We start from the raw sequence: 24,942 nt of genomic DNA, 5'->3' as shown, positions 1-24,942 counted from the left end.
AACTGTATTCAAAACATGGTCAGCCGTACAATAGCAAAAACCTGGCACACTAGTCTTCTTGCTCAAGAAGAAAACGGGGGAAATGTGGAGGATATTATTAATAACCAATCTAGCCTTCTCCTCTGTCGCTCACATATGCCGAAACGTACAATTTGGCTGACTCATCCGCAACCTCCACACAAACGGAGCCTCCTTCTTCTTCATCTGCATCTACCTACGCATCGGCCGAGGACTCTACTACGGCTTATACCTGTGGAGGATATTATTAATAGTTGGTTAGCTGAGAAAGGCCATGCTGACATAATGCCGCTGGTTAAGCTGAGAGAGGGAAGTAAGCAGTCAGTAAGCTGAAAGGAGAAGTCAGCAGTCGGTGACCAATGACAGGCAAGGAAAGACTGCCCTTGCTGCAACATGAGGATAGGGAAGAGAGATTCTTCCTGAGAATATGTAGAAAGTATCAAAAGTATAACCATAAGAATGCAGAAGTAGGCGTAGTTGCTGATATGTAACTAACCAATCCTGAGCTCAACTTTTGCAATATGTATGAAGCTCATTATGAACTGTATTTACCCTGCTGTACTAATCAATAAAATCGGGCCTGTGATGATCTAATTGATGTCCTGGTCTCCTTCCGTCGACACATACCTAAACAAAGAAACCTGAAACATTGGAGTCATCCTCCTCCTAACCCTCATAGCAACTGCTTTTGTAGGATATGTCCTACCGTGAGGCCAAATATCATTCTTAGGAGCTGCAGTAATCACAAACCTATTCTCTGCCATCCCTTACATCGGGCAAACACTAGTCAAGTGAGCCTGAGGCGGGTTCTCTGTTGACAACCCCGCACTGACCCGATTCTTTCTCTCCACTTCCTCCTTGCCTTCGTCATCGTAGGCCTTACTCTTGTCCATCTCACCTTCCTCCACAAAACAGGCTCAAACAACCTGCTAGGCATTCCCTCAGACTGTGACAAGATCCCCTTCCACCCATACTACACCATCAAAGACATCCTAGGATTCGTACTAATGCTCTCCCTACTTGTCTCACTAGCCCTATTCTCCCTCAGCCTCCTAGGTGACCCAGAAAACTTCACCCCAGCCAACCCACTAGTCACCCCTCCTCACATCAAACCCGAGTGATCTTTCCTATTTGCTTACGCCATCCTCCGATCCATCCCAAACAAACTAGGAGGCGTAGTAGCTCTAGCTGCCTCAATCCTCATCCTGTTCCTCACCCCACTACTACATACATCAAAACTATGATCAATACCCTTCCGTCCCCTATCACAAACCCTATTCTGAACCCTAGTCGCCAATGTCCTCATCCTAACCTGAGTAGGCAGCCAGCCAGTAGAACACCCCTTCATCATCAACGGCCAACTAGCCTCATTCACATACTTCACAATCATTCTAGTTCTGTTCCCCCTTGCGGCCGCCCTAGAAAACAAGCTACTTAAACTTTAATTAACTCTAATAGTTTATAAAAACATTGGTCTTGTAAGCCAAAGATTGAAGACTAAACCCCTTCTTTAGAGTTACCCCACCACACACCTCAGGAAGAAAGGACTCAAACCCTCTGCTCCAATTCCCAAACCTGGCATTTTTCACTAAACTACTTCCTGACCCTACTGCTAAAGAGCTCGAATCGCCCCCCGAGACAACCCCTGCACAAGCTCCAACATCCTAAACAAAGTCAACAACAACCTTCACCCCCCAATCAAAAGCAATCCCACCCCCTCTGAATACAACACAGCTACCCCACTGAAATCCAACCGGACCGACAACAAATCCCCACTATTCACCATCCCCTCGTCCATCAACAACCCCAACACACCCCCTATAACAAGCTCCACCATGACAACCAACCCCATCCCAAAACCATAACCAACAACACCCCAGCAACCCCAAGCCTCCGGATAAGGATCCGCTGCCAGCGACACTGAATACACAAACACTACCAACATTCCCCCTAAATAAACCATAACAAGTACCAAAGAAACAAAAGGGACCCCCAAACTCACTAGTCATCTGCACCTTGCAACCGCTGCTACGACCAGCCCCAACACCCCATAGTAAGGAGACAGGTTAATGCAACCGCCAACCCCCCTAGAACAAAACTCAGCCCGAAAAACAGAACAGATTCTATCATAAATTCCCACTTGGCCTCTCTCTGAGATTTACGGCCTGAAAAGCAGTCGTTACAAAATTTAACTATAAGAACACCTAAATACGTCCTTCATTCCCTCCCCCATCCCCTTACCCCCCCCCCCCCCTTCCCCCCCTACCCAGCACGTTTTCTTCTTGCTTTCAGGGTATGTATAATAATGCATCGCACTCTCTGCCCCATCAGACAGTTCATGAAATGTAGGATAATCCACATTACACGTCAAGCTCTTCCACCAAAAACCCAAACGGATGGTATTCATCCAGCCTACCTACCAGGCACATTATTGCTTCAGGTACCATACAACCCAAGTATTTCTACCCAAGTCCAAGCCGCAAGTGTCACCCAAAGACCCAGGATCTTACCTAATGTACGCAACACCCAACCTAGAGAACGAGGAATGTCCCAGTACACCTTTGAATTCCCCTAGTCTACAGGATTCGCCCACCTCCTAGGTAATATTCTCAGCCAAAAGCCTTCAAGCACTCCCAAGCCAGACATGGTTATCTTTTGATCGCATTTCTCACGAGAACTGAGCTATCAACATCATATGTGCTTTAGTTTATTGCCGTCAAGCACATACCTCTCCTATACTTGCTCTTTTGCGCTATTGGTTGTAACTTCAGGATCATAACTTGCTTCATTCCTTCCTCCTTGCCCTTCACAGATACAAGTGGTCGGTTGAATACTCCTCCCTAACTTCATTACCTCGGCATCCCGACCTCTTGCACTTGTTTTCTTTTAGCGTCTCTTCAATAAGCCCCTCAAGTGCAGAGCAGGTGTTATCTTCCTCTTGACATGTCCATGACATGACCGCCAAGCATATGAATCCCCTAACACCCAGAATGTCATGATCTAACGGATAAGGTTGTCGCAAACTTGGCACTGATGCACTTTGACCCCATTCATGGAGGGCGCGCTACCTACCTCTAGACAACAGATAGTGTAATGGTTGCCAGACATAGTAATTATTTTATCATTCACTAGGAATTAACATTTAAATTCCGTTTTATGCATCTGTTTTTTTATCTAGACTTTTTTTTTTCAAATAACTAAGCCACATATCCCTACATTGTCCAAACTACTTACCATCAATACACTTTCAATTAACTTTCCTCTATATTCCCTACTGTCAAAAATAATAACCAGCCACCATCAACACTCCCCTAACCACCCCCAAACAAACATAATATTAATCCCAAAGCTAGCCCCTCTCCAAAAACCGAAACAAACCACAAGTCATGATGACAAACCATCAACCAGCTACCCACCAAATTTCACGTCCTTGTAGCTTATAGAAAGCATGACACTGAAGATGTCAAGATGGCTGCCACACGCACCCAAGGACAAAAGACTTAGTCCTAACCTTACTGTTAGTTTTTGCTAGGTATATACATGCAAGTATCCGCGCTCCAGTGTAGATGCCCTGAACACCTCAATCAGGGAGATAGGAGCGGGCATCAGGCTCACCACAACCGTAGCCCAAGATACCTTGCAATTGCCTCACCCCCACGGGTAATCAGCAGTAGTTAATATTATGCAATGAGTGTAAACTTGACTTAGCCATAGCATATCCAGGGTTGGTAAATCCTGGGCCAGCCACCGCAGTCATACAGGAGACCCAAATTAACTTTATAACGGCATAAAGAGTGGTCACATGCTATCCAAGTAGCAAAGGTTAAAAAGCAACTGAGTTGTCACAAGCCCAAGATGCCAAAAAGGCCTCCCCATCAAAGAAGATCTTAGAACAACGATTAATTGAACTCCACGAAAGCCAGGGCCCAAACTGGGATTAGATACCCCACTATGCCTGGCCCTAAATCTTGATGCTTACACCTACTAAAGCATCCTCCTGATGCTTTAAGCACCAACGCGTAAAACTCTAAGGACTTGGCGGTGCCCCAAAGCCACCTAGAGGAGCCTGTTCTGTAATCAATGATCCACGATATGTCTGACCATTCCTTGCCAAAACAGCCTACATACTGCTGTCACCAGCCCACCTCCCCTGAAAGCTCAACAGTGAGTTCAATAGCCCCACCACGCTAACAAGACAGGTCAAGGTATAGCCTATGGAAAGGTAGCAATGTGTTACATTTTCTATGTTAGAACATAGCGGCAAAGGGGTATGAAATAACCCCTGGAAGGTGGATTTAGCAGTAGAGTGGGACAATGGAGCCCTCTTTAAGCTGGCCCTGGGGCACCTACATACTGCCCGTCACCCTCCTCGCAGGCGCCCCCCCCAATGAACTAATAAGCTACTTAGCCAAAGATGATGTAAGTTGTAACAAGGTCAGTGTACCAGAAGGTGCACTTAGGCTACCAAGACGTAGCTTCAGCAAAAGCATTGAACTTACACCTGAAAAATGTCTGCTAACACCAGATTGTCTTGATGCCAAACTCTAGCCCAATCGACATGATCTGGAATAACAAAGCTACTCCCCCGCACCCAACTAAAGCATTCACTATTCCCAGTATAGGTGATAGAAAAGACACCATTGGCGCGATAGAGACCACGTACCGTAAGGGAAAGATGAAATAATAATGAAAACTAAGCTATAAACAGCAAAGATCAACCCTTGTACCTTTTGCATCATGGTCTAGCAAGAAAAATAATACAAAATGAATTTAAGTTTGCTACCCCGAAACCCAAGTGAGCTACTTACGAGCAGCTATTATTGAGCGAACCCGTCTCTGTGGCAAAAGAGTGGGATGACTTGTCAGTAGAGGTGAAAAGCCAATTGAGCTGGGTGATAGCTAGTTGCCTGTGAAACGAATCTAAGTTCACTCTTAATTCTTCTCCAAGGAAAACCTACAAACCCTAATGAAGCGAATTAAGGGCCATTTAAAGGAGGTACAGCTCCTTTAAAAAAGAATACAATCTCTCTGAGCAGATAAATACTGGGTTTTCCAACTGCATTGTGGGCCCTCAAGCAGCCATCAACAAAGAGTGCGTTAAAGCTCTACATTACAAAAATATAAGAACCTTATGACTCCCTCCCCATTAACAGGCTAACCTATATTCAAATAGGAGAAATAGTGCTAGAATGAGTAACCAGGGTCCTCCCTCTATGACACAAGCTTACATCTGTACATTATGAACAAACCACCAATATACGTCAAATCAAACAAGCACAGTATTAAGTATCTTGTTAACCTGACAGAGGAGCGTCCATTAAGAAAGATTAAAACCTGTAAAAGGAACTAGGCAAACCCATCAAGGCCCGACTGTTTACCAAAAGCATAGCCTTCAGCAAATGCAAAACAAGTTTTGAAGGTGATGCCTGTCCGGTGACTCACGTTCAACGGCCGTGGTATCCTTACCGTGCAAAGGTAGTGGAATCAATTGTCCCACAAATCGAGACTAGTATGAATGGCTAAACGAGGTCTTAACTGTCTCTTACCAGTAATCAGTGAAATTGATCTCCCTGTACAAAAGCAGGGACAAACCTGTAAGACAAGAAGACCCTGTGGAATTTCAAAACCAGCAACCACCTTAAAACACATACTCACCTACTGGCTTCACTGACACATAAGCTTCTGGTCTGCGTTTTTCGGTTGAGGCGACCTTGGAGCAAAACAAAACCTCCAAAAATTAGATCACACCTCTAGACTAAGAGCAACCCCTCAACATGCTAATAGCATCCAGACCCAATACAATTGATCGATGGACCAAGCTACCCCGGGGATAACAGCACAATGTCCTCCGAGAGTCTGTATCGACGAGGAGGTTTACGACCTCGATGTTGGATCAGGACATCGTAGTGGTGCAGCTGCTACTAAGGGTTTGTTTGTTCAACGATTAACAGTCCTACGTGATCTGAGTTCTGGCGCAATCCAGGTCGGTTTCTATCTATGATGAACTCTTCCCAGTACGAAAGGATAGGAAAAGTGAGGCCAATACCACAAGCAAGCCTTCGCCTTAAGTAATGAAAACAACTAAATTACAAAAGGCTATTACACCCCACCACGTCCAAGAAAAGGACCAGCTAGCGTGGCAGAGCTTGGAAAATGCAAAAGACTTCAGTCCTTTAACTCAGAGGTTCCGATCCTCTTCCTAGCTTAACCCAAACCACCCTCATTATTAACCTCATCATAGCCCACTCCTATGCCCTCCCAAACTTAATCGCAGTAGCCTTCCTTACACTAGCAGAGCGCAAAATCCTAAGCTACATTACAACAGTAGTCCTAGTCCAACTATTCAGCCTTTCCTGAAGGTCTGCCAGTCTGCATTTTCAAAGATGTCTTGCTTGTCCCAGCAAACTGAGGAAATGACAGACTCTGCTGCCACAGACTCTCCCATGGAGCCATCGGAAGCCCTGCAGGTTCCCCTGCAAATGCTGCCCCTGTGGCTGCAGACACCCATTTTTAAGATGAACGCCTTGACAGGAGCTTTACCAAAACAGTGGTATCCTAATGCTCTTTCTGTTTCAAAACCAGAAACTCAGTCACTAAGAAAGAGAAGGAAGACATACAAAAGCCAGGTTAGGATACACCCTAACCTAAGCAGAGGGGAAACATCTACTTACGTGTGAAATATGCTACAAAATAGGCACCATAGGTAATTCCATAGGCAGTGAAAAGCAAAGGAGCAATTCCCTCAATCATTTTAACACTGTCCTGCAAGTTTGCAGGCTGTGCTCACACACTGGAAAAAGCAAGGCTCCTGTCGGTGTGCAACAGCCCACTGACAATTTCCTCAATCAGGAGGATTCTCCTGAACTGAGCAAGTGCTAGGACTGCTCTGACACTCAGGCCTTCCATGCACCAGGGTAACCTTCTGATGTTGCTACGACAAGGTGGCAAACATGCCCTGACATCACAAAGCAAACGCTCCATGTTGGTCTGTAAATTTATGCCAAGCAATAACCAACCTTCCCTACAGGAAACACAAAATAGCCTGGGAAGTTCTCCTCTGTCACAAAGCAGCACAAATTCCCCTTGCGGGCCAAACCCTGTCTTTCAAGGGATCCAACAGCAACTCCAGGAGTGCACAAAGCACCTACAGCCTGTACCCCAACTGAGCACTCAGATGGCACCCAAGCAAAGGAAACGAGCCCAAGAAAATGGCCCAAAGCATTGCCCATCTGAGAAATTACCCTCCTTTTAACTTTTTAAAGGTTTATTAAACCTTAAGAAAAGGCTGTATAAGGAAAGATTGGAGCACTGGAAAGTCTCCATGATTAGCAGCCACATGCTCATCTCCAAAAGGGATGCTCTGCTTTTCATACCCTTAACCCCTCCCAATGTTTTTTCAGTCAACTCTTTCTCTGCCGTTCAGTGGTGGAGATTACTTTCTTGCATCTTGATTGGAGGTCAGGTGTTGTTACACCCCGCCTGCTGGTCACAAACCAGCCCTCCCCAACTGCCCTGACTACCAAGGCTATTACAAGGGGGAAAAGAAAGAGGACTATGAGAGGACATATTACAATAGCAGCACTTTACATTTGAACAGAATATTTATCCACATAATATCTATCTCTTAATTGTGAGAGCCAACTATTACATTACTCACCTATAATGCACAGAAGCAAGAAAGAAGGCACTGGGTTGGCATAACAGCTGAAATCATTGCTAACAAATCTCCCCACATATTTGCACCTTTATTGGACATGGCCAGGACTCCTGTGGATGTACATCTCTGCCTTTCTTGCCCTTTGGAAGCAGTCAACCTGGCAACTTGTGGGGAAACCAAGGGCTTTGTGGGGGCTGCATTGCTCTGCACACACCCAGGCCCCCCGTGGCACAGAGCTTTGGTGCCTAAAAAGATCAACCAGAGGAAAACAGCTGGAGAAGGTTTCATTTGGACCTTTCTTCCCTGCTAACAGAAGTTGTCAAAATGAAAGTGACCAAGCAGGGCCTGATCCCTGCTGCCAGCTCAGGGTTAGAAAGGAGGCATTACTTGATTTCATTGCTGGGTGCACAGGGAGTAACTTCCCTAAGTCAAGCACACCCAGCAATCTCACCTAGTAGTTTGTATCCATGGAACTAAGACATATTCAATACTTTGCTGAAACTCACAGGCTAAACATTACCTCCAATTTATCGACATATTTCAATCACTTCTCAGAATTTATTGACATCAGAGTAGGAGTGCCCTGTAGATCCCTGCTGGTCATTGTCACAGGTTCAGGTGACCCATGCACAAAATAACCCAGGACAAAACTGGGCTTGCAAAGCAAATTCATTCCATTACTTGCAATAGCATATAATACATACTGACCTCTGGATTCCCAAAAATCAACTGGAGAAGGAGTTGGAGCTTGGTGCTCAGCAGCAGGGGCAGGTAGGCAGTGCACTTGCAGGACATCCCCTTGATCAAAACGCTATGCATCTCGTCCTTCTCAAATCTCCAGCCCAGAACTAGGTCTTGTATCTCCTGCTCAGGAGCGGAATTTCCCCAGTTACAGCATCAGCTCACACATGCCTGGCGTGTGAGATGATGGCTCAGGATGACTCCATGACTCCCTGCCACCAAGGGCTCTATTGTGCATTGCTCTCCTTTCAAAGCTTGACTGCCCACCCATTGACCAATCCATTGTTTCTCTTTCAAGGCTCAAGGTCCCAGCTCTTAAACAAGACACTTTTCTTCATTGTCTTGTCAACCTGCTCAAACATGGATCAAATATGGCAGGGCCTGGGACACAACTCCAGTTCCTGACACAGTCCTTTGGGAAAAATTCCCATTCCTCAAATTCTCCTTTGGTGGTCAAGAGCCTCCTAAAAACACTTTCTTCCCCCTGAATGCATTCCAGCTACCTTCTTAGCAGGACCACTCTCCTTATTCTCAAGGCCAAGATAGCCACTTGCACACAGTAAGCACTGCAGTGGGGGAATACGTGGTTCAGCACTCCTGTTAAAGCTAAAGGAATTGAAAAGACTATGCCCTGTTTGTTGGACTTAATGCCTCTCCATCCTATTCTGGGAATCAAACACAAGTGTTTCATCAATACACCCTGCAAGTGCTCTTGCTGAGTGAAGCCACATTGCTGTGTCAATAAAGCAGCCAGGACTCAGTTTCTTCATGCAGGGAAAGCCAATTCTTTAGTCAAATAACTCATTTTTATACTGTTTTCACAGACCTCGTGTTCAACTCCAACTGGCTGGTAGTTTCCTTGCCACACAATTTATTGCTTAGAAGGTGTATTAGTGTGTACATGCTAAGACTCACACTTTCTAAGACTCACTCTTACTCGGGTGATTACATTTTTTTTCGTGCACGCTCATGGACAGGTTTCTTGTTTATTACAGATGCAAACAGTTTTCTCAGCACAATAGCTTGTTGTGCTAACTGCACTCATGACTATTCCCATGGGAAGTTAGCTGGCTGCATGTAGAAGATGCAACAGGACAGTTGGGAATTTACCATAGTGTGGTAAATAGGTATGATTCATGCTGATAAAAATTGAAACAAGAATCAATATTGATACAGTAATTAATATTTAGAAATATTAAAACAGTAAAAAGTTGTAATGCCAAAGAAAAAGGGAGAGGCGGGGCTCTACCTTCCCCCCCCTCCCCGCAGATGTTCAGGAACAGGAGGAAAGCAAGAGATAATGGTTGCTAAAAACTAACAAAGAAGGGACACTCTGGTTGTGTCCCAGGAAAATGCTAATTATAAGGGATTTATTGCCTTGATGCCTAAATGCAGTAATTTTGTTAGTTTTGGCTTACATTGTATTGGCTTGGTGGGCATGTGTAACGCAAAGCTGAATTAAAGGACAAAGAGGAAGACTACAAAATCTTCCTCAGATGACCCCCAAAGACTTGTGCGACCACCAAACCGAGTGGTGGCACATGCGTGGTAAAGATGATAATGAGGACGGAGGTAGAAGTGTGCTGAATCGAAAATGGGAGGAGATGGCATTGACAGATGGCATATAAGGAAGAATCTTCACTTGGCAAGCTTGTACGTGATTTGGCAAGGGTCCCAGAGCCCTGCACTCCACACTCCGTGGTTATCTTTTGCTTATGTGCTATTATTGGAACCAAATTCTCCCTTATTTTAATCAAATATAATATAACCAATTTTTAATTTTTTTTATTTTAAATAATAAATTAAAATTGCTACTACTTTTAATATTGTTTGGGGTTTTTTTATGATGGGATAACTGAGCAAACATAGCAATAGGAAGGCCTGATTTTATAAGGTCTTTCTTTTCTAATAACCCTACCTGTGTGCAGCACATTATGACTTTCTTTCAGAAATTAATGAAGAAAACACAAATTGCCTACTGAAACCCTTCTGCCCCCGGCCAAATCAGTTCACTCCTCAAGCACAAGCCTCAGGCAAATCCCTGATGTGCCTCTCTCCCAGGAGCTCAGAGCTGCATTGCACAGCCCTTGCTGTGCGCCAGAGAGCACAAAGCAGGCTGGCCTGGTGGGCCTGCATATTTCTGCCAAACACTCTGCATGTCACACCTTTGCTCTGGCTCAGTGCAGAACTGCAGGGTTGCAGGTGCTTCCTCCCAGAGCTGCGTGAGGCGCTGGCTCCTGCAGATGGGCCCTGCCAAGCTGTCCCTGCCTCACGCTGGTCTCGCTTCCCCTGGCACAAGTGCCGGGCCTGAAGGAGGCTGCCCTGTGCTCCAGCCTGCCGAGCAGCCCGGCTCCCTGCCCTGGTGCCCAGAGTGCTGCACACACTGCTGGCCTTTGCCAGGAGTTGCAGGGCAGCCAGCAGAAGAGGAGGAATCCTCCGCCAGCCCAGTGGCCCTTGGCTGCCCTTGGCCTTTCTCTGCTCCTGGGCACACTGCAGATGGCCAATGCCTCCAGGCTGGGCTGTGCCCAGCACGGCTGCGCTTCCCCTTGGCAGCAGCCAGCTGCCACCTGGGCTCTGAGGGCAGAGGATTCGCCTGCTCCCAGGAAGAGGCACCCAGGGCCCGGCTGCTGCCTCTTGCAGCTCCAAGGGCCTCTTTCCACCCTGTCTCGGCCGCGGCTCAGCTGGGGCTCCAGCCCGGGCAAGGCCGGGCCCGCTCTCACCTCACAGGTGCTGACAGCTCTGCACCACAGGAGACCTTCCCGAGCACCCTCTCTGATCTTTCTGCTTTCTCACTTGATCAAGGCTTTCCTCCAGCCAAAGAGATTATTGCATTTAGGGATCCAAGTCCAAGTGGCAGGAGCTCCAATGCTCTCCAGTCACAGCTGAAGGCCTGCATCTGCATAAGATGTTTGGGCTGCCCCATTCTTCCTTTGCTTTTGCCTGCAAATGCCATTGTCCTTTCTGCCTCAAATAGAAGTACCAAAGATGGCCAAAAACTGACCAGTGGGCCATATTCCAAAGGCAGTCTGGTCTGGAGAGGATGACTGAAGAAGATCCTTCCCCACTTTGACACCATACCAAAGACACCGTTTCACTTTCCTCCTTTAAGAAACAACAGACAATTCAGATGGAATTCTGGAGTTCATTCGCAGAGTGAGAAGGAAGGGGATCTTCAAGGTGAGTTGTGGTTTCAGAAACTTTATTGATTTTCAATCCTATTCTGCAGTCCTATTAGACAATCCTACTCTAACCCTAACCCTTACCTTAACCCTAATCCTTATCCTTATCCTTATCCTTATCCTTATCCTTATCCTTATCCTTATCCTTATCCTTATCCTTATCCTTATCCTTATCTATATGTTTATCCATATGTTTATCCTTATGTTTATCCTTATGCCTATGCTTATCCTTATCCTTATGCCTATGCTTATCCTTATCCTTATCCTTATCCTTATCCTTATCCTTATCCTTATCCTTATCCTTATCCTTATCCTTATCCTTATCCTTATCCATATGTTTATCCTTATGTTTATCCTTATGCCTATGCTTATCCTTATCCTTATCCTTATCCTTATCCTTATCCTTATCCTTATCCTTATCCTTATCCTTATCCTTATCCTTATCCTTATTCTTATCCTAATCCTTAATCTAATCCTAATCCTAGTCCTAACCTACAATCCTACTCTAAACCTGTTAAGGAATAAATAAATGGTTCTGATGTGATTGTCACATTTTTGTCTCCTTCCTCTTCACTGCAACAATCAGTGGCACCAGGCTGGACGCAGGCTCAGCATATCTTACAAATGGATGCTGCCCAAAGGGAAAAAATCCAAATCAACAAAATACAATGAACCATGACTTTCCAAGCTCAGTGCTTCACAGGATTGCTCCTGCCCCTAGAAGGATGCAGGAAGAGGAACAATGGGACCGTCTACACCTCCATCTTGATGTGCAGGATTTTGCCATCACAGGCAAACCTGGCCCAGAATCTCACTCACCCATTGATACAGGTGTCTTCATCTTGCTGAGATTTTAGCCCTGCCAGTGCTCTAGAAATGGTGCTTTCTGTCCTTGGAGTTTCTTCTTTTCAGGAAACTCCAAAGCCTCTCATTGGTCCCTCTCTTTGTAAGACAGGCACTGTGCTGATTTCCGCAGGGAGACAGAGCAGTGTCTACCTTTCCATGCCCTGCCCCTTGTGTGCTGGTCGGCACCTTCCTTCCCAGCAGGGCCAGCCCAGGGGCACTGGGCCCTGCAGTTCCCACTCTGCCACACAACCTGGCAGCAACCCTGGCACAGTTCCCGTCTGCTTGAGGGTGCCAGGCAGCAGATGGGGCTGGGACAAGTCCCTCCTGGCTGTCTCTGTTTGTGGCAGAAACCTCTAAGGGTGGGCTGGGGGGCACAAACCAGGGCCCCTCAGAGGCTCAGAGTGAACCCCCACAGCCCCTCCTGCCCACAGCCAAATCTCTGACTGCTCAGCTGGGACTGGCTTCCTTGGGTTCCTGCACCTCCATTTCATGTCTCTGTACCCTGCATTGCTCTACTTCAATTCTTTTGACATTAGGTAAAACTGAACACAGCACCAAATTAAAAAACTAAGAGCGTGACAGAAACAGAAAACAGAGCACCTCTCCTCTCAGGAAATGTAGAGAGAGGTGGAGTTATTCAGCTTTGTGAAGAACAGGCCCCAGGGAGACTTTATTGCCACTTTCCAAGACTTCAGAGTGGCTTTGAAGAACGTGGGGGACATCTTTTTTAACTAGGCCAATTACAATAGGATGTGGGTGAATATTTTTAAACAAAATGGGGATCAAGTCAGAGTAGGTCTAAGGAAGAACTTGTTTACTCGGAGCATGGTGCCACCCTGGCACAGGTTGCCCCAAGAGCTTGTAGGTGCCCCGTCCCTGCAACCATTTCAAGTCAGGTGGGAAAGGGCTCTGAGCTACCTGCTCTCTTTCAAGATGTCCCTGCTCATTGCAGGACACTTGCACCAGAGGACCTTTAGAGGGCCCTGCCAGCCCAGCCCAGTCTAGGATTCCTCACCATTTTCATTTGAAGAGCCCCAAGAGTGGAAGTGAGGAAGAAGAGGGCTCATCTGATGTCTTGGACTTGAGTGGAGGAGGAGCCCATCCCTCAGAGCCTGTTTCACCTGCAGCCCCTTCACATTTTACCTGCAGGAGCTCCTTGGCAGACCAGCGCTGCTCCTCATCTCTCTGCAGGCAGCAGCTCAGGAAGTCACGCAGCAAAGCTGAGAGGAGCTTGGGATGCTGCAGTTTTGGGGTCCCTACTTTGGCTATCAGGCGTCGAGCCTGGAGAAAAAAACTCATGAGGCTCCACCTGCTGCTTTCACATCTCTAAGGCTCTCCCAGATCCCTTTGTTTAGCCTCTGTTCCTCAGTGGCAGTTACTGCCCTGACAGAGACCCAGAGATGACTTTCCTTTCCCAACCAAAAATCCAAACCCTGATGCGGCCACAGCTTTTCCACCATCCCACAGATCTTGCCTTGGCAGCTGATTTCATTGACTGACCTAGTTAGTGGGAACTACATCAGCAAAAGCATGTTTACTTCTCTGAGGATTCATACCAGTTTTAGAGGCTTTATGGAAGAGGGACTGTGCTATACTAACTAATTTCAAGGGTTAGTTCATGAAAGGCATCTCTGCACTGCTTGTTGGTCCTTTAAGCACACGTGCCTTAGAACAAAACTCATCAAGCTTTTTGTGCTGTTCTTGAAAACAATGGGAATTGGAAGAAAAGAAAGAAAATCCATCAGGTAATCCCCAGGTAAGGAAATAAAGATTTACAAACTCATCTTCAACACAGCCACATTAAGATGCCTGCTGCGGTGTATTGGGATGGAAATGCTTGCTTGGGCACACAGGTGCCACCTGCAGCTCTGTCTCTCAGCAGTCTGAAAATTGCAGCTTCCCATTTTGCAGCAAAAGACAAAATTGTCATGGTCAGAAGAAGGAGAGGTGCCATCCCTATGGTCACCCTCTGCTCATTTGGCTACTCAAGTCAATGCATTAGTGGTAGGCCCATCTCAGAAAGTGCCAGGAAACAAACGGGAGGTTTTGGCAGGCTCTCCACATCACCAGGCTCTGGCTTGGTGACACAGAGAACGTGCCTTGGGCTGTGAAAAAACATGGTCACTAAATGCAGTACAGCAGCACTGCACAAGAAGCAGAAGAGACTCAGTGGCCTTTACACACTCATGCCCAGGTTGCAGGCATGTTTCCCAGTGAGAAGAAACTGCACACTGGGTTAGGTTCCCCTCTAAAGACTACAGTTTTAGAAACTTTGTTGGGTTTGGGTTTCCTTCCTTCATTTATGGAAAGATAACAGAAGTTCTAAGATGCTTGTTTCCTTTTTCTGGGGCCATCTCCACAGACAAAAGAACTGGAACCACTTATAACCCAAAGGAAAGTGTTTCCTGAGAATGGAGTTTGTTTGCATGTGGTAAGGCTTGAGTTCGACCACTGATGTATCCAAATCTACAGCAGATGCTGATGTGTTGCAGGGACATTTTTAGAGGGGACCTTGGTGGAAGTAGTTCCAGCAGATGGCAATGGGATTTTGTCCAATGGCATGCAGGGAATGGGAGAGGTGAGAAAGACAGTGGGATCGGTGAGTATTTGCTGCTTACCGAGGCATGACTTTGGTCCCAGTAAGGAGGTTCTTTTTCTAACATTTCAATCCCCACAATTCCAAAAGACCATATGTCCACTTTGGGGCCATATGGTTGACCTGTCGCCACTTCAGGCGCCATCCACCAAGGAGTCCCGGCTACCAAGCACGGTCTGCTCTGCTCAGAGTTGAGCTGAGTAGAGAGGTCAAAATCAGCTGAGGAGAAAGAAAAATACTGGTTTTATTTTAATTCTGTGCAATTGGGAAAGCAAGCAAAAGAATTCCCCAGTAGAGGTTTGAAAATGTGCTGTTGAATCTCCTGACAATGGCAACTTAAAAAATCCCCTGATTTTTTACACTGCCTCCAGCAGTGGCTTTTGTTCTTTGGAAACTTTAGACTTGTAGCTCCCTCCCTCTTCCTGGACACACACAGGATAACACTACTCTTGACTTCTTGTTCCTTGTCCTATCTCTGTGCACGTGGCAACTGCGCCCTCAGCTCACAGTGGGTGTCCCTGCGCTGCCACCAGCACCATTTTTGGGGAGCTGGCTGTCACTCCAAGCAGCCCCACACCCACATCCCTGGAACGCTGCACCTGACCAAGAATCTACTGACTCAGCTTGACAGAGCCATCGGTTCTGAGAAGGATGTTGTCACTCTTCACATCTCGATGGATCACATTGTTTGAATGAAGAAAATCCAGTCCTTGCAGGCACTGAGAGAGGAAAGAGAAAGAGGAGGGCAAAAATGAGTGATGTGATTTCATCACACGAGAAAGAAACAAAGAATCTAAAAGATTCCCGCTCCAGGGGAATGGGGAGTAATGGCAGAACACAGTGCCACTGAGAGGAAGAGCTTGCTGCTCCAACACTTGCCGAGCAGGACCTTTCTGAGGAAAGGCATGTCAGCTTTGGAAAGAGCAACAGCACCTGCTCTTTTAGACTTTCCCCTGCAAACCAGCCAGGATGACTCCTGCTGCAGTGGATGTGCTCAGAAGCAAAGAGCATTTTGGCTGCACTTCTATCCTTCTTAGCTAAGGACTGAGAGAATCGAGTCTAACTTTTTTCTTTGCTGTTTGTTTCAAATCCTGCCACCAGCACCTTTGCTTTAACAGGCAAGGAATGCAGTGAGGACAGAAAAAAGTTTAGCGAGGCAAGATGGGGAACAGCAAATACAAGAGGCGGAGCGAGAGTACAACAGTAGGAGATAAGAGTACTGGCACTGAGTACAGTGAGTGCAGGGCCACTGGCAGGCCTTTCACTTGAGATGCTTTTACTTGCCCATAGCATACCAGCCACACAGAAACAAAGCTTGGCACATGAAATCACTCCTGTTCTGAGCCCCTGTTCCCAGACAATCCTGCCCAAGGCCTCAGAAGCACAGATGGGATTGCTGACCTCCCGACTGATGGCTGCAATGTGGTCTTCAGACAGGAAGGTCTTGCGGATGACATCACTCAGGGTGCCTCCATCCATGTACTCCATTACCAGCCAGAGTTCCTCACCCAGAAGGTAGCTGAAAGAAGGAAACAAGGCCGGGGAGATAAACATGCATGACTACCTTGATGTTTTGCTTCCGAGTTTCTTGTTTCCAGGTGCCTTTGTGACTAGGACAGAATCAAAGGAATAGACAATCTGCAGTCTGTGCAGTCTGGAGGAGAAAGGCACAGCAGTGAAAAAGGAGATGTCTTAGAGATGTCTTAGATGGCCAGCAGGTGAAAAATGCAGTTTAGTAACAGCCCAGGTAAAAACCTGTCAGGCATGGTGGTTCTGGAAATAAGCACCAAGTCTTCCTGGCATGCCCAGCAATGACAAAGAGGGGCAACGATCTAAGAGAAATCCACTTTAGGATGGTTCATCAGCATTTAAGAAACTTTAAAAAATCAATCCCGAAAAAATGTGGAGGCAATGTACTCTGAGGGTGTTGACTTAGTAAGATACAGCTGACCCAGGTTTCAGTAATTTTGGAATAATTTTCAAACGACAAGTGGCAGGGAAAACTCATGCAGACAAGATGCACTCTCCTCACATCCATTGGAGATGAGTAAAGAAATATGAATAAATAAAAATTAACAGGTCTACTTTCTGCCACTGACCAAAGTGGATTTTTAACCTCTCATGTTTGCTGTATGTAAATGCCCCTTGATGGGATAAGACCATGACCTCTCACCTGTCTAAATAATTCACAACACTGGGACTCCTACACTTCTTCATGATCATGATTTCATTAACAGTTAGTTCCTTCGTTCTCAGTCCTTGAAGATGTATTTTCTTTATGGCCACCTAAAATGACATTAAAAATCAGTAACTCGAGAAGTTGGTGGCACGAGACGACAACGCACATGGAGCAAGTGATTTTGCAATGACACAGCTGAGCTGTGCCAAACTGCCTTGTGATTAGGCACTGCAGTAATTAGGAACTGACATTCCAACAGCCCATTTCTCTGCTCCCTTGGGGGACAGTTACAGGACATGTGGGGCCACTGACGTTTTGCCTTGTCCACTTGGTAACAGTGGTGTCTCAGCTATCACCCACAAACCTCTGACCACACTCTCTGCTGCTTTGTTTGGGATTCAGAAGAAGTAATCCATGCCTTAATACTCTGTGCATACATCTTGGGCTATGGGCATGGCTTAGGGCTTTTAGGGACACCTTGCAGATCTCTCCCTACGTGCAGTTCCCAAGTGAAGCACTGCAGGTGGCTAAGGAACTACCAGTAGCTTTCAGATGGATTTGCTGGCAGCCAGAAATAAGAATTCAGGACTCTGAAGCTGTAGCCCCAAAGAGCAGTGAGGTGCTCTAAGGCACCACCTTTGTTTTAGCAATGGAGAGTGAGTGAGCACGTCCTTCTGTGAAAGGAACCGCTGCCTCCGTGCCTTCCTTCTGGCAGCTGAGGAGGACAAAGTCCCAAATGTATTGTGCAGGCTGGCACCAGTCTGTGCTTCTTGTGCCTTTTCAGCACAGCTCTGCCCAGAGCTCCAACCACAGCTCACACCAGAGGGGAAAGCCCTCATGTGCAGCAGAGTCTGTGGGGCTTGTTGACATTTACCTCTCCTCCTGTGGCATTGTTGAGTGCTCTGACCACTTGTCCAAAACCCCTAGAAACAAAACAGAAGCAGAGAAAGGAGAAGCTGTTCAGCTCCTAGAGTGAAAGCCAGCCCACACAGGAGATGTCTGCTGGAAGTGTCAAAAACCTGCGGGAGGCAGGAGGGCTCTGCCGGAAGGCAGATGATGCATTTTCCTCTCCTCCAGTCCATGGGCACTGGGCCTGTTTCTGAAGCACTGGGGTTCAACTTCTAAAGTGAGTTTAGTCATTCCTCTTGGGTTTCACTTTCTAAACTGTGTGGTTCCTATCCTGACCACAGAGTATTTCCTTCTGCAAAGCAGGGGAAAGAAATGTTCTTGGGAACTGTTATCTCACACAGCTTTGATAGAGGCTAGGTTGCTCTTTCAGGCAAGCAAGTTTCTTCTTTTCTCATTAATGGGGCAGTATGATTTGGAGACATACAAAAATGCTAAGGAAATTAACACAGAGCTGTCCCACACTTGAGACACAAGGAGATCTTCCACGTCCTGTTCCTTGATGCAGGCAAGACCTTGGCAGCACGGAGATGTCTCTGACAATGCCTTCTGAGCACACTCACAAATTCTGAGCAGCACTGAGAGATGGGGTCATCTTATCCCCAGTGTGTGAACATGTTTGCAGCTGGCCTGACTTCACACTGGATAGACATTCCACCAGAAAAACACCTGGGCCATGGCTGTGCAGGAGTAACTGTGGTTGGACTCACCCGCTGCCAATGTGTTCCATTTCGGTGTATATCCTAAAGGGATTTTCCTGGTTCACCATTCTCTCTGAGGGAAACAAAATGCGGGATGGTGACTTTAAAGCAGAGATCCCAGCTTCCAGGAGATACAAAAGGCAGCCCCACTGTCTGGGGCTCTGAGCCCTTTGTGGTCAGCTGGGTAACAACAACCACAACCACAACAGCAACAGGACAGGCAGCCCTGCAGTGCAGATGGCTGGCACAGAGACTGATTTTGTACAGTCCTTTGAAGAGTTCTCTTGACAGGAAACAAAGCATGGGGAGATGTATTCCCAGGAGAGAAGGATATCTTCCCCACCCTTTCAGCAGTTGGCCAAAGGAATTTATTTCCATTTGTAAACCAGAGCAGCTCATGCTATAACTGATCCCAAAGGGGCTTTCAGCATCAGGAGCCTGACCTGTTTATGAGCAGGCTGAGCTCAAAGATGCCCCTCTCCCAGCTAAGGAAGGCTGCAGCCTCTGCAGTCCCTCCAGCCCTCAGGGGCAGGGCAGCTAGCACATCAAGGCTGGCAAAGCCCAAGCATGAGCACTGGCAAGCAGTGGGAAGAAGCCACAGCAAGCCTGAGCCTCTTACAAGCTGTTGCCCCCATTGAGGACACGACAGGATGGGCTTTGAGATCAGCCACACCGAGGGTGTGTGTGGGCAAAAAGTGCCCTTTTTGTCCCAACAGGTGATAGCAGACACAGAATCCACTGGGCTCTGGTCTCAGCCCCACCAGGTCTTATCTGAGAGCACAGCACTGGCAGCTGTTACAGGCAAGAAGCAGATTCATTGGGTTGTGCTGCAGAATCACAAAGGACTTGATGTGTTTTCCTGGAGACTGATCTGAGCAGGGCTTGGGCCAATGGGTAGGATTCTAACAGTCATGGGAAAGAGTGGGAATTGGGTATGGAAAAGTGCCATGGATCTGAGGAATATACCATGGCTGGGCTGGAGGCTCTCTCCTGAGAAATGCCTGTAGTACAGTTTTATCTGATCATGCCACTTGGATGCGTCTCTTGGACTCATCTTGATAAGCATAAAACTAGAAGATTAAATAAAGGTTGCTACAAAAGTATCGCTTTTTTCTTTGGGGGCACATGGAAAACATCTCTTGCTCTCTATTTGTCCTGTAACCTGTTGTCCTTCCAAAATAGTTCTTATTGACAAAAAGATAGCATTCTTGTCAAAATAAACTGCAGATGTAGTAGTGGTAACAGTAGCAGTCATAAAAATGCCATCAGTAAGACATGGGGCAGAAGGGTGCTTTCAGGATGGAGAAAAACCAACTCCACTAAAAAAGCCCCACAAACCATAAACCGAAAAAACCCAAAACACAAAAAAAACCCGCCACAGAAAAAAAAAAAAAAGGCCTCCACAAAAAATAACACAAAAACATGGCCCCACTCCCAAAAAAAAAGTCCCCAACCAAAAAGACAAAACTCCAAAACCAGTCCATTTCTGTGAAGTTTTTTGCTCTGATTACTGGTTCGAAGTCAGGAGTCTAAGGAGAATTTAGGAAAGTAAAAATTCTGTTCAGTTTGGCACTAGCACACGAGACTTGTCTAGATCATTTGCAAGGTCACAGCCTTCTGTTGATCCCAGAACATCCCCTGCTTCAACCTTTAGCAGAGAGAGAAGCTCAGGCAAACCCAAGCCAGTCCAAGGTGCCCTCAGAGGCAGCAGGAACACCCAGAGCTCTCTCTCGCTGCCTCGGAGCACAGCACTTCCTCTGGGGAGTCCTAAATGGCCCTGTGACACCAAACTCAGGAGGAGCATTTGGTACAGCTCTGCTGACACCTGCCCACAACACACTGTCCCTCAGACAAGAAACACCCCAGACGTACCCAGCATCTCCAGGTGCTTCTTCTCAGTCTCCTCTTTCAGGGAGATGAAGTAACTGCCCGAGCTTGAGCTCCGAGCTTCGACAGAAAGGCTTCCTTGGGATGATGCTGCTGCGGCAGCAGGATCAGAGCCCATGATGTGCTGGACCTGGAGCACTTCTGGTGGGCACTGTTCCTGTGCCTCACTCCAAACTTGGGGCCCTTCATTGCCAGACATTGGCTGGAATTCTTTGCAGGCTGCCCGGTGAGATGTCAACACTCGCACCTCAAGTCAAACAGAACAAAGCAGTCAGACACTACAGCTTGTCCCTGTCAGCCAGGAGTCGTTGACTGTGAGGAAAGGCAAAGAAGAGATTGACAAGGGATACAGACAGCTTGTTTCAGTCCTCCATCTGGGTCACCACGTTCCACTGTACAAACACTTGAAGGAATAAGGACAGCAGGAATAGGCCAGAAGAACAGAGCAGCAGTGGAGATTGAGCACACCAGGAAATGTCCTTCAGAGTGACTGTGATACACACTAGAGCAGGATCGCACTCAGAGGCATGGCCCCACTCCCTGCTGCTCTGAGTGGAAAGGCAAGAAGGGCAGAAACCACCAGTTTGGTGACTGCAGTGACTGCATCCCACTTTCACTCATTCTAGAGCCTGAGGGAGGCGATTAAGTTTCTCTCTGACAATTTTCATTTCTTCCTCCAGCCTCTTCTCCCTTGGCCTGTTGCTAGCCTCAGAGTCCTGCAGCTCTGCCTGCACATGTCCTTTGATAGACTGTAAAGGAGAAGGGAAAGGACACTTCATGAGTGGAGTGGCTGCCACTCTTTCACTCACCTGGTTTTGTTGATGGCTCCTGTGCTGATGGAGATTCTCCTCTTGAATTCTTCCCATGTCTTCCCTGTTCTTTCTCTTCACATCCATGATGGCACTCTGAGCTTCGGGCAGCTCTGCTTGTGGCTCTGCCTTGATCTTCTGTGCACACAAATGCAGAGCAAGTGACTGGGAGCTGCCATCAAGCTCAGCTTTTTCCTCTTGCAGCCTCAAAATCACATTTATTCAGCCACTTCTTTCTGCTTCCCTCCCCACATCTGCTTCCATTGCAAACCTCCTGTCCCAGGGCTGATCTCTGCAAATTCCAAGGCCCTGTGCTTTCAGTGCCTGTGGGACTTCCTGGCCTCCCCAGTCCCAAGAGCTCTGGTTTATGCCCCTCTTCCTGCCCTTCCCTCTGTCTCCTGGCCAGTCAGGCTCACCTGGCCATTCTCCTGTGGCTCTTCCACCTGCTGCCTGATCTGCTCTTCCTGCTCTCGGGCTGGGAACAGCTCTCCCTGAGTCTGGCATGGCATCTCTGATGAAGCACTCTGCTCCTGCTCTTTCTCTAGAAGCACCTGCACAGAAAGCAAGAGAAGATGGGTTTCAACTTCCCACATGACCTTTGTGGGTCAAGACTCAAAGACTGCTGGGCTCACACGTTCCAAAAGCACTGTGCTGCTGCTCTGCTGGGTCATTCTCTGCCCGAGAGGAGGCACAGATTCCAAAGTGACCCTGGCCTTATAATCAGGGGCCATCTGGGATTGAAGCTTAAACAGCCTCTCAGGCAGCTGACAGGGAAGGTGTGGCATTTCTCAAGGGTCTGGTGAGGGCCTCCCTCTGCTTCTGCCATGTCCTGTTTGTCTTTCAGTAGTGACTGACACCCCACCATGTCCCACAGCTCCATCCTGGCTCTGCAGGTGGCATCCTGGGTGAGCTCAGCCCTTGTGAGAGACACTCCTGGAGTTCATGTTCTCTTCAGGCCTGCACCAGCATTTCTGCCTTTCTGACATCCACTCTCTTGCTAGAAAACCTGGTCATTCAGGAGATGAGGATGCATGCAAAGATCTCTGATGGAGGTCACAGAGCCTCTATGGCCACCTCAGTACATGGAGGAAGACCAAAGTCCCTCTTCTGTCAACTGAGAATTCTGACCAGCAGAAAAAGACACTCTCCTAAGGTCCCATGAACGAATGCACTTACACAGCCCTGAGGAAGCCAGTGAAGGAAACCATGTGTCATGTAATGCATGGCATGTATGACCAGAGTCACCAAACACCACCTAAACATGGAATTGTTGCACCTCTCTAGGACAGGCAGAAATTGAAAGAATTAACAGGAGACATCAGGACACAAAAAGCCTAAGGAGGAAAACAATTCTGAATGGAAAAACCATCATATCTGGAGGGGGAAACATCTCTGCCTGCTCAGAATTGGTCGAGGGAACATGTCTCTAATCCTCTCCAGAAGGGATGCTTTTGGTGATCTTTGCATCCCCAACTGCCTTGGGCCAGAGCCAGGAAGATTCAGTTATGTAAATGTTACATAGATAGATAGGTAGGAAGATAGACAGATAGATCTCACTACTATAATCTCCAGTTACTGCCCTCTCTGTTGCTGCACACATCAAACCTGGTAGCCAGTGTGCCGATCAGCAGCAATCCTGAAATTGTTCTCCTGTTCCTCACAAAAGCACATTCTTGGGGAATGTGGAGATTGTAGGTCCTTATGGAAAGGAGTCAGACCCAGAGCATTGCAGTGGGAACTGCACTCTTTGTGCATCTGTGCTCGGGCAAGTTCTCTTGGACTCAGCCACACTGACAGTGCTAAAGTGGCTGGAATAGAAATGCAGCCCAGCCCCTTCCAGTTTCTGTGATCTCTGAGGAGCAGATGGAATGCAAGGACATTGACCTCGGGCTAAATTTGCAAACACGTCACACAGTGATTCTCAGGGCTGTTGAAAAACAGAGACAGTGTTAAACCCAAAGTGATCTTTAAGGCCATGCATGAAGGCTTGGAAACACAAATGCTCCATCTGCATCAAGGTAAAAAAAGGGTGCGAAATGCCTTCCAGAGCTTGATAAGGGCAGAAAAGATGGTGCAGCAGCATCCTTGCTTGCTGGAAAAAGAGAAAATGAACAGGGCTTTTCCTCCTAGGAAACCCACAAACCACAAGATGGAAGTGTCAACCACTCCAGTATCTTAAGCCCTTGGATGCAGTGATGGCAAGTTTGGCACTGAAACAGCCCTTGTGCTGAGCACTGTCATGCAGGGATTGATGGAAGTCTGCCTGGAGGTGCCTCAGGAGCCTCCCATTGTCCAGGCTGAAGCTCCCTCAGCACCTCCTCACGGGCCTTGTGCTCCACCCCCTTGCCCAGCTCCCCTGTCCTTCTGTGCACACGCTGCAGCCCCTCCATGACTCTCTGCTTCCCAGGGGCCCACAACTGCACACAGCACTCCAGCTGTGGCCGCGGCGCTGCCCAGCACAGGGCCATGCTCACTGCCCTGCTCCTGCTGCCCCACTGCTGCTGACACAGGCCACCATGCCCTTGGCCTTCTTGGCCACCTGGCCACACGCTGACTCATCTGCAGCTACTCAAGGCCGGCAGCAAGCCTGCGTCCTTTAGGCCCATGCAGCTCCGCAGCCACAATGGTGCCCATTTCACCTCAGATACAGCAGGAACAACTGCAGGTTGGCCTTCCTGTTCTGAGCAACACAAGACAGCAGTCAAAGACTTGCAGCATCACCCCCACTCTTGGCTCCAATGCACTTGCCAAAGCTTCATTCTTCACCACTAAACAGATCAGCCGAAAGTTTCCCCATCTGGTGTTTGAACCTTCCCAAAAGCCAAAACACAGCTGGGCCAACAGTGTCTCTACAAGTGAAGAATGACTCAAGAAAACTGCAGAACACTCCCACAAGCCAAAGACACCTTTCCAAAAAGGGAAAAGAAGCAAACAAAGCCTTTTGACCTCCAGCACTACCATGTGTGCCCTTGGCCATGACATCGCAGAAGCCCAGAGATGGAGCTTCCCTGAACCAAGCAGACAGAAGCACAGCTGAAGCCCCCAACTCTGCACTGCCCCAACAGGACAGGTCAAAGGCCAATTTCTCGCTGTCACTCCCTGCAGGAAATGGCTACGTCCTGCAGGACTCCGGTACTCAGCATTCTCGGCCAGACACAGCAAGTGCTGGCTGCTCAGAAACTTGCATCTCTGCCTTGCACTAAAGACAGCGCCCCCCACAACGGGCACTTACTCTCTTGAAATGATGAGCAGGCCGTGGTCTGACCATGGCTGGACAAAGGCAGTGGTCGTCTTTCTCATTATCCTTCTCTCTGGCTTCTTCTTCAATAGCAGAGAGAGCCAGGGGGAAGACGGCTCTTGCTTTCCTCACCTGTGGCAAGAGAGAATCATAAGGACACGACGTTACCTGATGCCTATAACCTT

The 24,942-nt window shown here is 47.6% G+C and overlaps 1 protein-coding gene and 1 pseudogene across 1 annotated transcript; one reads left to right on the top strand and one right to left on the bottom strand.

Annotated features, from left to right (window-relative positions):
• The first annotated feature begins 663 nt into the window (after positions 1-663).
• LOC132087241 (cytochrome b-like) lies at positions 664-1,467 on the top strand (annotated as a pseudogene).
• Positions 1,468-12,142: 10,675 nt separating this feature from the next.
• On the bottom strand, positions 12,143-20,828 carry LOC132087222 (serine/threonine-protein kinase PAK 3-like). Its single transcript, XM_059493233.1, has 9 exons — positions 20,696-20,828; positions 18,833-18,896; positions 18,091-18,139; positions 17,211-17,323; positions 16,439-16,556; positions 15,657-15,756; positions 15,060-15,256; positions 13,585-13,722; positions 12,143-12,226 (listed from the first exon to the last, which is right to left on the bottom strand). The coding sequence occupies exons 1-9, from the start codon at positions 20,826-20,828 to the stop codon at positions 12,143-12,145; spliced, it is 996 nt and encodes a 331-aa protein (XP_059349216.1).
• Positions 20,829-24,942: the final 4,114 nt, after the last annotated feature.

This window comes from Ammospiza nelsoni, unplaced genomic scaffold (genome assembly GCF_027579445.1).
Source record: "Ammospiza nelsoni isolate bAmmNel1 unplaced genomic scaffold, bAmmNel1.pri scaffold_55, whole genome shotgun sequence".
Classification (NCBI taxonomy): domain Eukaryota; kingdom Metazoa; phylum Chordata; class Aves; order Passeriformes; family Passerellidae; genus Ammospiza; species Ammospiza nelsoni.
This window is presented reverse-complemented; position numbering and strand designations above follow the sequence as displayed.

Excerpts from the sequence above, each read along its gene's own strand:
- LOC132087222 (XM_059493233.1), bottom strand. The coding sequence starts at position 20,828 with ATGGGCTCTGATCCTGCTGCCGCAGCAGCATCATCCCAAGGAAGCCTT. Across the intron at positions 15,757-16,438 it reads TTGCAGCCATCAGTCGGGAG|TGCCTGCAAGGACTGGATTT; the intron begins GTCAGCAATCCC and ends TTCCTCTCTCAG. Across the intron at positions 13,723-15,059 it reads GGGACCAAAGTCATGCCTCG|GCTCGACGCCTGATAGCCAA; the intron begins GTAAGCAGCAAA and ends TTTTTTCTCCAG.